The following is a 13,987-nucleotide window of genomic DNA, read 5'->3' as shown; positions in this document are numbered from 1 at the left end:
AAGAAACTACGAGCAGGTTGTGTCCCTCGGCTCTCCCAGCAAAACAAACGGACACCCATACAATAGAGATGATGGACTCAAGCAATCTGCTTGAGCAGTTAGGGAGGATGGCGGCCGAGCGGGGCACGGACGAGCTGCGGTCCCTGCTGGCCGGCCAGGCGGGAGAACCGCCGGTGATCGGGGTAGCTGCGCCCATAACGCACGGAACGGTGCTGCTAGGAGAGGCGGAGGCGGCTTGGGGATCGCAGGACCGCGATCCCCAGAAGGGACATCCACGCTGGTCCAGGCAGCCAGCGAGGGTGAGCCCAGATGGAACTCCCAGGGCCTGGCGCAGGGTTGGGAGTCCCATCAGGGACCCTGGAGGCTGGGGCCCTCTGCCCTCTCATCCTGGGCGTAGGCCCCGGGATTGCAGGAATCCCGTCTCCCGGCCGGGGCCGGCGAGGTCTGGTTCCCAGAAGGCGGGGGACGCACTCAGGCCCCAGGACAATTGTGCTAGGATCTGCGGCGGGCCGACCTGGTGATGCTCCAGTCCGGCGGCCTGCCTGGCCTCCATGACGGCATTGTGGACGACGACATCGCTCGGCGACCACAGTCGGTGGGCACGTTGGGCAACGGCGATGGGCGGCGCCCCACGGGCTCAGCGATGGAGGACCAAAGGGCACGGACAGCGCAGTCGTTGTTGTTGCCAGAGTGAGCGGAGGGAAGCAGGAGCGGCCCTCCAGGGACTGCTGAGACGGGATACAAGACCCACGAAGTGGACCATGCGGGATAACAGGAGGCATATCAAGGAGGACGACGGGATGATCCGGTTTCCTCGGCTGGTGGGACCACAGCTCCTACGCAGCCCGGTGAGTACACAAGTCCGTATTTTACTAATGCTAGCCTTAGCTTACCAGGGCGGGGCGTCACAAGGGGGGTTAGGAAAGGGATCATGTACGGGTGGGGTAGGGCAGGGGCAGGACAATAGATTGCATGATTTGTTGGGGGGTGTACGGCAGTTATTGTCGCAGTGGCAGAATGTCGGTTTATTGGGGAGTTTGTCGCTGGTTGATGCGTGGGCCGCGGGCGTGGCTCAGAAGTCATGGGAGACAGGCACTGGCGCGCAGGGGGTTACAGTTCGGGAGGTGGGCGCGGCAGTGTCGGTTCAGACGGATAAGGATGGAGAGGTGGAACGGGTGCGGTTAGATGATAAGGCAAAGGGGGAGGTTTACGTTTGCTTTGAGGGCCCTTTGGGAGCGCATTTAAAACCAGAGGTTAAGGAGAAGATGTGGAAGGACGAGTATGTGGAGATTTTTTCATGGCTACCGCTGGAGAAATTTAATTTGGATAATCCAAAGCGGGTGGAGAGCAAGAAAGAGGAGGAGGAGAAGCGTAGGTATAGGTTAATACCGGATCGGAACGAGATTACTCGTTTCATTCTCAAGTCCATAATAGTTACTCTAGAATTGATATGTTCATTGTAGATAGGGCGACACTTCTTTTGTCACAATCCACGACTATTGGGAGTATACGGTGGTCAGACCACGCGCCAATTACTCTGATGATTGCGGAATCGTATAATACTAATCCAGATTATCTCTGGAGATGCAATTCTTATCTTCTATCTCATCCTGTTTACAAAACAGACATAGAAAGAGATCTCCACGAATATTTTCAACAAAATGATACGCCGGATGTTGGAATCTCCTCCCTCTGGAACGCTCATAAAGCGTATATTAGAGGCACTTTTATACGATTGGGGCACACGGTTCGCAAAAAACGTCTAGAAGAGGTATCTCTGTTGACAAACGAAATACGCCTTGTAGACGCAAAAAACAAACTGTCTCCATCAACGGAGTGGGCTGCACAGCTACTCCTCCTTCGCCAACGCCTACGTCTTTGCTTAATATCGGAGTATGAGAAAAATGTAAGGAAAACTAAAGGCCGATATTATTCACAGAATAATAAGGCAGGGAAACTATTGGCTGCTCGTCTTAAGGCTCAGTACCAGAAGACTAGAATACCTTATTTGATAGATCCCCACACCTAAAAGAAACGTATGGACCCTAGAGATATAGTAGATCAATTTAGAAAATATTACTCGTCTCTTTACAACTTAAAAGACGACCCCTTTACTAATTGTCCCACTCAGCCTGAGATAGTGGATTTTCTCCGGAAAGCATCCTTGCCTAGATTGTCGGCAGAACAAGTGGGATCTCTAAATGCCCCAATCACGGAGCTGGAAATTGTGACTAATATACGTTCCCTTCCTCACGGCAAATCTCCAGGCCCAGATGGTCTGTCCAACTCTTATTATAAAAATCTATCTACTATACTGGCCCCTCATCTAACTAAATTCTTTCAGCAGGCCATGGATCATGGTTTCTTTCCTACGGAAAACCAAGCGGACATTATTGTTACTCTCCCTAAGCCGGGCAAGAGTCCTGATAATCCCCAAAATTTCAGGCCCATTTCGCTATTGAACTCAGACCTCAAACTCTATGCTAAGATACTTGTAGCAAGGCTCACCCCTCTGCTGACTACTCTGGTAAGCATAGATCAGGTGGGTTTTGTTAAGGATTGTAAATTTACTTCACCTCATTGAAAAGCGAGCTACACCAGCACTGATGCTGGCTCTGGACGCTGAGAAGGCGTTCGACCGTATTAATTGGGCGTACGCCTTTGCAACCCTGGGAGAAATGGGATTTGAGGGCACTATATTGAAAGCCATTAGAACTTTATACTCAGCACCCACAGCGAAAGTTGACACTAATGGCATCCTGTCCACAGAGTTTCATATAACTAATGCCACCAGACAGGGTTGCCCATTATCCCCACTAATCTTTATACTTTCCATGGAGCCGTTAGCTCAACACATTAAACGTTGTGTGGACATTCAGGGAGTACAATGTCGTGAGGTATCACATACTATTTCATTATATGCAGATGACATTATCTTATCTTTAACTAACACAGAACCATCATTAGAAGCGTCCATGGACATTATTAAGGCTTTTGGCACAATATCATACTATAAATTGAACGCGCAGAAATCGCAAATACTTCCTTATCACTTAGACCCCTCCACATTACACTTTCTTAAAACTAAGTATCCCTTTGACTGGCAAATGAAGGGTATCCAGTATCTAGGGATAACTTTGACTTCCTCCTTTAGGGCCCTCTACGCGGCTAACTATGAGCCTCTTTTGAAAACCATCCAGGCAGACACGGATCGATTACTTAAATTCAAAACCTCGTGGCTTGGCCGGATTGCAGCCTATAAAATGCTTTTATTGCCTAAACTGTTGTATTTATTCCGAACCTTGCCTATTACTCTCCCCAAAAGATTCTTTCAGATCGCACAAAGGAACCTCTCCCAGTTTATCTGGTCAAAAAACCACCCTCGAATTGCTATGCATTTACTGATCAGAGACAGGAAGGTTGGCGGATTGGGTATACCGGACATTCATAGTTACTATATCGCCACCCAAGTAGCACAAATTTCTAGTTGGTGGGCCATGGACACAGATAAACAGTGGCTACAAATTGAGACTTCTTATATCTCGCCTCTACCCTTAAAAACTACACTTTTCTTGAAGTTCTGGGATTTAGTGCCTCCAGGTCCATTGTCCCCACTGGCAAAGACGACTCTGGAATGCTGGTCCTACATTCAGAATAATACACCTCACCGTATTTCTTTACTTAAAAGTTATATTCCCTTAGAATTTTTTATGCTAATAATTCCAAACCTTAATCAGACGTCGTGGATTGCTGGTGGTATTACTGATGCCTCCTTATTGCTCGACAACAATCACTTGGTGACTTTTTAGCAGCTTAAGTCAAAATTTTCTCTACCCAACTCTGACTTTTATAAGTACCTACAAATAAAACATTGCATGGAGTCCACCAGCAATCTTGACGCTTTATGTAACTTTAAATTATTTGGTCACTTCTCCAGACGTATTAAAGGTCTAAAACCCATATATAACACGATTAAATCTCACTATTCTTTTACCAAATCTCACCTAGTTAAGTCATGGGAAAGAGACTTGGGGAAATCGTTTAACGAAGCCACATGGCTGGCCTCTTTCAAGGTCATACATAGGGCTCTCCCGTGTATTCAACATGTCGAGGCAGCACTTAAGACATCCCTGAGATGGTACTACACCCCTGACCGTCTACATAGGATATACCCGGAGTCCTCGCCTCTCTGTTGGAGAGGGTGTGGCAACACAGGTTCCCTTTTCCACATTCTATGGCAATGCCACAAGCTAGACAGGTTCTGGGCTCAAGTATTTGAGTTGCTGGCGCAAGTAATGCAAAGTCCAGTTTCTTTTTCTCCTCAAGTAGCGTTACTATTCCTCGAACTGGAGGGTTTCCCTTCTCTTGCGAGATGCCTCATTTGTAAAATCCTAGTCATGGCAAAGCTAGTTATCACAAGATACTGGAAGAAGGTAGACACCCCATCATTTGATGAACTCTTAGCATTAATTAACACGACATATGCCTATGAAAGAATACTTGCCTTAGGTAATTCTGCATTCGCTAGATTCAACCTTTTGTGGAACCCGTGGTACAATAGTACCTTCTATAAATCTCTTTAAGCAGGTTCTGTCCTATAATTTATGCAATGTCATGCTGTGTTTATTTTTTCAGTTAGAAATGACGTCATGAACACGTATGTACACACATATTTGGATATTGACTGTGTAATATGGCTTTACTGCACTATATGAATGGTTCTTTTGTTTGGTTTTTTCTTTTATGTTATTTCTTGTCATTTCAATCAGATCAAATGATACAGTTTAATATCTGCTCCATTGCAATGTCTATGATTCACTGTTCTGTATCTCCTGCATACTTGAAATATGTAAACTTTCATATGATAAAATTCTCAATAAAAACTATTGAAACGAAAAAGCATTTATGACCACATGTGATGTATAGCCGTACTCGGGAGAAATTGAATTACAAATATTGGGGTGCTTTTTCTCCTTTATCCTTCGTAAAATTGAAAAAATTCCACATTTTAGAGGAAATAATGTTGATATTAATTTTCACGGCCTAATTATAATAAATTCTGCAAAAGACGTGTGGGGTCTAAATGCTCACTATACCCCTAGATAGATTCCTTAAGTGGTGTCGTTTTCCAAATGGGGTTACTTTTGGGGGGCGTCCACTGTTTTGGTCCCTCGGGGGCTTTGCAAATTCGACATGACACCCAAAAACTATTCCTGCTAAATTTGAGCTCCAAAAGCCAAATAGCGCTCCCTGCCTTCTAAGCCCCGCTGTGGGTCCAAACAGCACTTTATTACCACATATGGCGTATTTCCGTAATCGGGAGAAATTATTTTACAAATGTTGGGGTGCTTTTTCTCCTTTATTCCTTGTAAAAATTAAAAATGTCTAAGTTTTTTCAGCAAAAAAAGTAGATTTTTACCTTTACAGACTAATTCCAATGAATTCAGCAAAACAACTGTTTGGTCAAAATGCTAACTTTACCCCTAAAAAAATTCCTTGAGGGGTGTAGTTTCCAAAATGGGGTCACTTTTGGGGGGTTTCCACTATTTTGATTCCTCCAGTGCATTGTAAACGCGACACGGCACTGAAAACTATTCCAGCAAAATCAGAAATCCAAAAGGCGCTCCTTCCCTTCTGAGCCCTGCTGTGGGTCCAAACAGCAGTTTATTACCACATATGGGGTATTGCTATAATCGGAAGAAATTGCTTTACATATGTTGGGTTGTTTTTTCTACTTTATTCCTTGTAAAAATTTTAAATTTCTATGTTTTTTCAGATAAAAAGTAGATTTTCATCTTCACATACTAATTCAAATAAATTTAGCAAAAAAACCTGTGGGTTCAAAATGCTAACTATACCCATAGATAAATTCCTTGAGGGGTCTAGTTTCCAAAATGGGGTCACTTTTGGGGTGTCTTTACTGTTTTAGTACCACAAGACCTATTCAAACCTAACATGGTGGCTAAAATATATTCTAAAAAAAGGAGGCCCCAAAATCCTCTAGGTGCTCCTTTGCTTCTGAGGCCTGTGTTTCAGTCCATTACCGCACTAGGACCACATGTAGGATATTTATAAAAAACTGCAGAATCTGGGCAATAAATATTGAGTTGCATTTCTTGGGTAAAACCTTCTGTGGTACAGAAAAAATGTATTACAAATGAATTTTCAAAAAAAAATATGACATTTGTAAATTTCACCTCTACTTTGCTTTAATTCGTGAAACGCCTAAAGGGTTAAAACACTTTCTGAATGCCGTTTTGAATACTTTGAGGAGTGCAGTTTTTAAAATGAGGTGATTTATGGGTACTTTCTAATATACAAGGCCCTCAAAGCCACTTCACAACTGAACTGGTCCCTGAAAAAATAGGCTTTTGAAATTTTCTTGAAAATATGAGAAATTGCTGAAAAAGTTCTAAGCCTTGTAACGTCCTAGAAAAATAAAAGCATGTTCAAGAAACGATGCAAACATAAAGTAGACATATGGGAAATGTAAACTAGTAAGTATTTTGTGTGGTATTACTATCTGTTTTACAAGTAGATACATTTAAATTTAGAAAAATGCTAATTTTTACTAATTTTCTCTAAATCTTGGTGTTTTTTTTACAAATAAATATTGAATTTATAGACCAAATTTTTTCCTTAACATAAAGTATAATATGTCACGAGAAAACAATCTCAGAATCACTTGGATAGGTAAAAGCATTCCGGAGTGATTACCACATAAATGTCAGATTTGAAAAATCGGCTTCGTCCAGAAGGCCAAAACAGGCTCAGTCCTGAAGGGCTTAATGCGACAATGGAAAAACACAAAACAATAGCTTGGTCATTAAGGCCTAAAATAGGCTGGTCACTAAGGGGTTAAGAGGTTGCCCAATACTTTTGTCCATATAGTGTATGTGCATGTAGACATATGAATAAGTGGCATGTACGAACTCTGCACATCTTGTACTTTTATTCTAGGAGGTGGTGTGCATCTTAGGATCTGCTTTGGTCACAAACATGTTTCTGCATTTTTTACAAAATGTTACACTTTGATGCCACAAAAGTGCCCATGAGTGTAAAGTGCTGGGTGGCATTTTCCCAATGTGCCAGGTGTATACATTAAGACAATATATGAGGGTATAATATGATATTAATGTCCAATTTACGTTTTACTTGCGCATGTCAAAGGTACACCATTCTAGCTACCTTCGTCACGATATCCCCATGCTGGATGAGCTGGCCTCCTTATGCAATAATGATTATAGGTTTGACTTTTTTATTATCTTATTCCCTTACATGAACATAGAGTAGTCCCCAGATGTGGTATTTCCGCTTGTGTTGACTGACTTACCTGGGCCAAGCTTTGACACAGCACAGAGTAAATCATAGTTTATCACTGGTGTTGGGTCTTCACTTTGTTTCCATCCGACAGGAGGAGATGCTGGTGGTGAAATTAGAAACTGTTTCATTGGCTGCGGAGGTAGCAGAAAGGATTTCTCTCCTTCACTAGATACTTGGGCCTAGGGAAAGAACAGAGCATTACAGACCATTGCAAAGCTACAATAAAAATCTAATGGGAATTTCAAATTTCACTGTAAAAGATGTACAAAAAAAATGCAATGAAGGGTGGAGCTGGGCATAACAATAAAAAATGTTTTACAATTTAAAACATCAGGTTGGATTCTATGAATAACAACCCCATTCACATTTCCATAACCTTCAAACTGACAGTAGCAACTTATTAGCCTATCTATGCAGGGGCAAACAAAGGTTCCAAATGCTTTGGTGCCCAAGGTTTGGATGGCACTCCTCATTATACTCACATTACTTTTACAAAGTCTGGTTTAGGGGGTTAGTCACAGCATTACAGGTAATTTTGGATGATGAAGAATTTAATGAATTTTTTGGGAGTGGTCAAGGACAATATTGTCCCATTTTATTTCATATAAATAGATACATAATTTTGAACTGATTAATTTCATAATATATCTTTATAGAGGTCGGATTTACGTTTTTCTAAAGCAGAACTCAACTCCCCTCATTCCCTTCACACAGCCATAGAGTCAAATAGTAAAAAAAACTTTCTGCCTGAGGCCACAACTACAGGGAGCTCAGTGCATACAAATGTATACAGGTCCCATTAAGCTGAATACGAGCTGTATAAATTTATATGTAAGGAGAACCTGCAAAAGAATGACTTTTATTATTTAACGCTGGCTGTGTGGATGCCTCTCCCAAGCAAAGCCAGGGTACTAGGAACCTCCCAAACTGGGTGTGCCCCTGCCATGGAGGTTAGAGGAGGTTGCTGTCATGTGCTGATGACCGTCAGAACAGCCCCTCTCTTCTGTCACTTGACAGAATACCGGCACATTCTTGTAAAACAAAATATCAAGTAGCGCTCGTCCCGGGGATTCCGGGCCTGGGGAAGAACTTGACGTCACTGTCCATACATGAAGAGTGAAGTCAGGGGCTTTCAACTGCGAGATCCCCGTCTAGAGCATTGGTAGCGCTCTGGCCGGGGACAGTGCTGTTAGAAGCTTTTAACTACAGGGTCCCCAGCATCGGTAGCGCTCTGGCCAGATACTCCATAGTTGAAAGCCCTTGACATCACTGTCCTTCTATTGACAGTGACATCAGGGGCTCCCTCCAGTAGCGGAATCCTCGACCAGAGCAATGCCTACGTTTTGGCTGAGAAATTCCGGGTTTTTAAAGCTCCTAACGTCACTGGTTATATATGAACAGTGACGTCAGGGACTTTCCCGAGACAGAAATCCCTGGCCAGAGTGCTGCTCCTGACGGAATGAAAAAAAAACTAGATGTGTACAGGGCATAACACTCCGCCCCGATGATGGCTCATTAATGTGTGTTTTTCATAGCATGCAAAAATGTTAAGTCTTGTTTTTGAGATACATTTTTTTAACTGAGTCGAATACTACAACATTTTACAAATTTGACATTAAAAAGTTAACGTTGCATTATAAAGTACATTTAGAAAGTATTGGGACTCTTTCACGTTAAAAATGTTGTCATTTATATTTTTATCATCAACGTACAGACAATACCCCATAGTGACAAAAGAAAATCAGGTTTTAAAAAACCGGGATAAAAAAACCTGACGTGTCCTTTATATAAGTATTCAGACGCTTACTCAGTACTTTGTTGAGGCACCTTTAGCAGCAATTGCAGCCTTAACGAAGACCTCCAGTGGTAACACAGCTTTCCATGTCTGTATTCCCCACCTGACTGAATACCACACTTCACACTTCTTTTATGTATCGTCTACTTACTTTTTGAACTGGCGACTTGTCTGTGCTTTAACTGGTTCCCGACCGCTGGCTGTGTATTTACGGCCAGCGGTCAGGGTCCTTAAAACCCGCGCCATAGACTTTTTACGGCGTGGGTTTTAACTTGCTGCCCGAGCGATCGGGCAGCTGAATGTTGGGTCTCCGGCTGTCAGTGACTGCCGGGGACCCTGAGGAGAGGATAGATGCAGCTTTCGTTGCTTCTGTCTTCTCTGATCACTTGTACACAGCGCTCAATGAACGCTGTGTATAGGAATAGAGGCAGCGGCCGCGCCGCTGTCTCTATTGCTCCCGGTGTTCATGTGACTGGTCACATGATCGCCGGGTGCCATTAGTGACAGACTGCTGCTGGGTCTTACTAGACCCAGCACAGCCCTATTAGTGACAATCGTCACTATGAGAGGGTTGATTTCCCCTGCTGTGCAGCTCCAGTTACAGTGGAAAAAGATGGTGTAAAAGAAAGAAAAAAATATATATAAAGTCCCCCAACGGTCTTTTTTGACCTTTGAGGGAAAGACCATAGTAATAAAAAAATAAAAGTAAAATAAATACACATAAAATACACACCCCAAAAAAAATCGTTCCCCCCCGCCAATCATTGTTGCAACGCTAGCGCTGACCCAATTACCCTAATATAGACATGTAATATATTAAAATTTACGGTAGACAATGACGATTACAAATAAAAGGTCTATTTTAGGGTAAAACTATGTTATTACCAAAAAATAGCTGAAAAGTAAAAAAAGCTTATTTTTTACTATTATTTTCAAACTTTAAGAGTAAAAATTCTAAAATAGCAGAAAGGATGTGTATAAAATTGATAAAAAAAGAAACCTGCATTGTCTACTGAAAAAACATCGCAAAAATCACGTCATTAGCCCAACAAATAAAAAAGTTATAGCCATTTAACTAAGACGTGCTAAAAAGGACTAAACTGTGCCTGGTCCTGAAGGCTCAAAATAGCCCAGTCCTGAACTGGTTAAAAAAGCCTCCATCTTGATTCTTAGATTTCCCAACTTTCTCTTCCTCTCTGCTTTAAAATCAATCCCATGATGCTTCAGCGCAGCATCACATGACCAGCTAAAGACCATAACATTTCTGCATGCTAGGGGACCCTGTGATTATCACTCTCTCTATATTCTCCTAAATAAGCTGAGAAACCATATGTATACAGACAGGGAGGCTACACTAAATTATTCTACATTATACCTGTGTATAGCTGATGATAGAAGTTTATGTCCCCCCCTGTGTAAAACTAGTGCGGTACAGGAATTGCTGAAGCCTGTGATGGGTGACACATAGATCTCCATGGACTCAAGTAGAGAAAGCGGGTCACCGAGCCGGATTCACACTGCTGCTAAGCAACCATCCCAGTCTGATATATAGAGATAGAAGCAGCAAGAAAAATAACAGCTGAGAGTCTGACACATTGAATACCATAATGGAGCACATGGGAAAGTCTAGTTTTGACCAGGGTGTCCCTTTAAGTCTTCTTGAATAGGATGCTACAAGCCTGGCACACCAGTATTTGGGGATTTTTTTCCCATTCTTTCATGCAGATCCTCATATATATATAATATAATTATATATATCATATATATATATAATATAATTGGAAATGAGCTTAGATTGGCACTCAGAAGAGCAGAGGGGCTGGAGACTGAGCCGTCAGTGAGCCTGGCTGTCAGGATTGACACACATTGATTGTGATAGAGGCAGGTTGCATAAGCAAAACAGTGCAAACGTTTTTTTTTTATCCCACATAAAATCATCCATGTAATGCAATAAAAAAAATGCTGCAAAGTTATCCATAGCCTTGAACCTTTGCCCCAGACCGAGGCTTATAGTCTGGAGATGGTTTTAAGCAAGGATCTGTCAGTACTTTTCTGTTTATCCTTCGCACAATTCAGACTAACATCCCAGTTTCAGCAGCTGAAAAACATCCCCACAGCAAGATGCTGCCACCACTGTGGGGATGCTATTGACCAGCTGCTATGCCTGGTACCTCCAGACATGATGCATTTAGACCAAAGAGTCTTGGTTTCATCTGATCACAGTTTTAGTTTTTATTATTTATTCTGTATTAGCACTGCCATGTTTCCCCCACTGTGTGCCACGCTGTGCAGCTGAATGTTGGTGGCCAACCAGTGTGACTGACAATTTCTACTATGCACACCCCAAACAACACTGCAAAACATAATTTTCACAAAGAATATATATGTCTTATTATATAAATATTTATTAAATGTATGCTATGGATGGGTCATCTGCTAACCAAGCAGCACAACATGGACATACAGCACAGAGTGTGCCCTCTGTGGATGATACCTAGGGGAAAAAAAAAAAAATAACAAAAAAAAAACAGTACACAGCGCCGCATGGTGCAAGATAAACCTGGTGGATAAGGTAGATAAAGTGCAAGGAGAGGAAGTTGCGCTCACCTATAAGGGTTGTACAGGTCAGGTACAACACTGATGTAAGCGTGTACAGTTTAAAAACAGCTGCAGCTCCCCAATCCAGAAACCGGTAGCGTAAGCACGGTAACGCAATAAGGATTAATGTAAAAGAAGTAACATGTATGGATATACAGGAAAGCGCTGTTTCGACACAGGACATGTGTCTTCGTCAGATCAAGGAAGACCAAACAATAAAAGTATCTTATATACTGTCACGTATGGCAGCTGGTCAACAGGGCGCAGGTCAGGGTCTATAGTTCATATAGGGTACCAGTGGCAGCTCGGACAGTAGCAAGGAAGGCTTGGCTGGGATTAGGCAGCAAGCAAAGGTCAGGCGTGGAGTAGCAGGACAGGCATGGTATACAGCACAGCACAGCAACAGCTCAACACGGCACTAGATCAGGATACAGGAACAGTGAACACTGGGAGCAGGAAACACTAGGGGACTGTGGAACACTGTGGAACAGGACGACCGTATGTGCAGACATCTCTGGAGAGAAGGGCGTCGACTGGATGGAAGGAGTTCATGGTCAGCGACCACGGACGTTACAGTATCCCCCCTATTACACCCCCTCCTCTTGGGACCAGAACGAGAGAGAAACCTCTTAATGAGGGTAGGAGCGTTGAGATTCTCTTCTGGCTCCCAGGACCTCTCTTCTGTACCAAACCCTTTCCAATCTACTATAAATAGAATAAAAGGTTCTTCCTCTTACTTTTTTAATGTCCAGGATTTCTTTAACCTCGAAGGTGTCTGAAGGACCGCTGGAGGCAACTGCAGGGCTAGGAGTCCTGGTAAAGCGGTTCAGAACCACCGGCTTCAGGAGGGAGACATGGAAGGAGTTGAGGATCTGGAGGGTAGGAGGCAGCCGAAGCTTGTAGGCGACAGGGTTGATCTGCTGTAGGATCTCGAAGGGTCCAAGGAACCTGGGAGCAAATTTGTATGACGGCACCCTCAGTCGAATATTCCTGGAGGACAGACAGACCTTCGTGCCAGGAATAAACTGAGGAGGTTTTCTTCTCCTTGTGTCCGCTTTCCGTTTCATGCGGTCGACTGCCAGCAGGATGGAGGATCAAGTCTGCTGCCAGATCTGCAGAAAGTCCCTAAAAGCTGTGTCAGCAGCTGGTACCTCGGACGTATCAGGCACCGGGAGAGGAATTTGTGGGTGTTGGCTGTAGATAATGAAGAATGGTGTCTTCTGTGTGGACTCGCTGGTGTGATTGTTGTATGAGAATTCAGCCCACGAAAGCAACTGCACCCAGTCATCATGCTGCTTGGAGATGAAGCGGCGTAAGTAGTTCTCAAAGCTCTGATTGATCCTCCCGACCTGACCATTGGACTGAGGATGGTAGGCCGAGGAAAAGTCCAACTTTACACCTAGGAGTCCGCAGAGGGCTCTCCAGAACTTCGAGGTGCACTGAACCCCCCAATCAGACAATATTCTGTGGTAAGCGTGCAGGCGGAAGATGTGGTGGATGAACAGCTTGGCCAGTAGAGGAGCAGAAGGAAGACCGGTCAGAGGAACGAAGTGGGCCATCTTCGAAAATCGATCCACCACCACCCAGACAGCACTGCATCCAGGAGAGAGAGGCAGGTCAGTAATAAAGTCCATAGCTATATGCTGCCAGGGACCATCGGGCACAGGCAATGGCTGGAGCAGGCCAGGAGTGAGCGACCTTGTTAGCTGCACACACTGAGCAGGAGGAAACAAAGTCCAAAATGTCTTTGGGCAGCGTGGGCCACCAGAAATGATGGGCGATCAGATATCAGGTCTTACGGGTCCCCGCGTGACCTGCCAGTCTAGAGGAGTGTCCCCAGCGGAGGATTCTTTCTCGGTCAGCCAGGCGCACAAAAGTCCTCCCTGGAGGAATGTCCCCAACTTGCAGGGGATTGACAGAGACAATGCAAGACGGATCAATAATGTTCTGTGGTATCTCATGGTGTCCTCTGTCTCGAAAGACCTGGACAAGGCATCGGCCCTCACATTCTTGTCAGCCGGGCGACAATGGAGCTCAAACTGGAACCTGGTAAAGAACAGCGACCACCTGGCCTGATGAGGATTCAGCTGTTGGGCCGTCAGAAGATAGTTGAAGTTCTTTTGGTCCGTAAAAATCAGGATGGGATGAGCTGCACCCTCTAGTAGATGTCTCCACTCCTCCAGGGCCAACTTGATGGCCAGTAACTCCCGATCTCCAATCAAGTAGTTGCGTTCTGCGGAAGAGAAGAGCTTAGAGAAATATCCACATACC

General features: G+C 43.9%; 1 protein-coding gene across 2 annotated transcripts in view; it reads right to left on the bottom strand.

Moving 5' to 3' along the window:
* Nucleotides 1-13,987, bottom strand: part of RCAN3 (RCAN family member 3) — a 33,709-nt gene that overhangs the window by 8,316 nt on the left and 11,406 nt on the right. For both annotated transcript variants that reach the window (XM_075853211.1, XM_075853212.1), the window contains exon 4: nucleotides 7,334-7,502. In XM_075853211.1, coding sequence (XP_075709326.1) covers nucleotides 7,334-7,502 — 169 coding nt within the window. The remainder of the gene's footprint in view (nucleotides 1-7,333; nucleotides 7,503-13,987) is intronic.

Source organism: Rhinoderma darwinii, chromosome 2, assembly GCF_050947455.1.
Source record: "Rhinoderma darwinii isolate aRhiDar2 chromosome 2, aRhiDar2.hap1, whole genome shotgun sequence".
In the NCBI taxonomy this organism is placed as follows: domain Eukaryota; kingdom Metazoa; phylum Chordata; class Amphibia; order Anura; family Rhinodermatidae; genus Rhinoderma; species Rhinoderma darwinii.
Note: the sequence above shows the minus strand (reverse complement) of the source record. Positions and strands in the feature narration are given on the sequence as shown.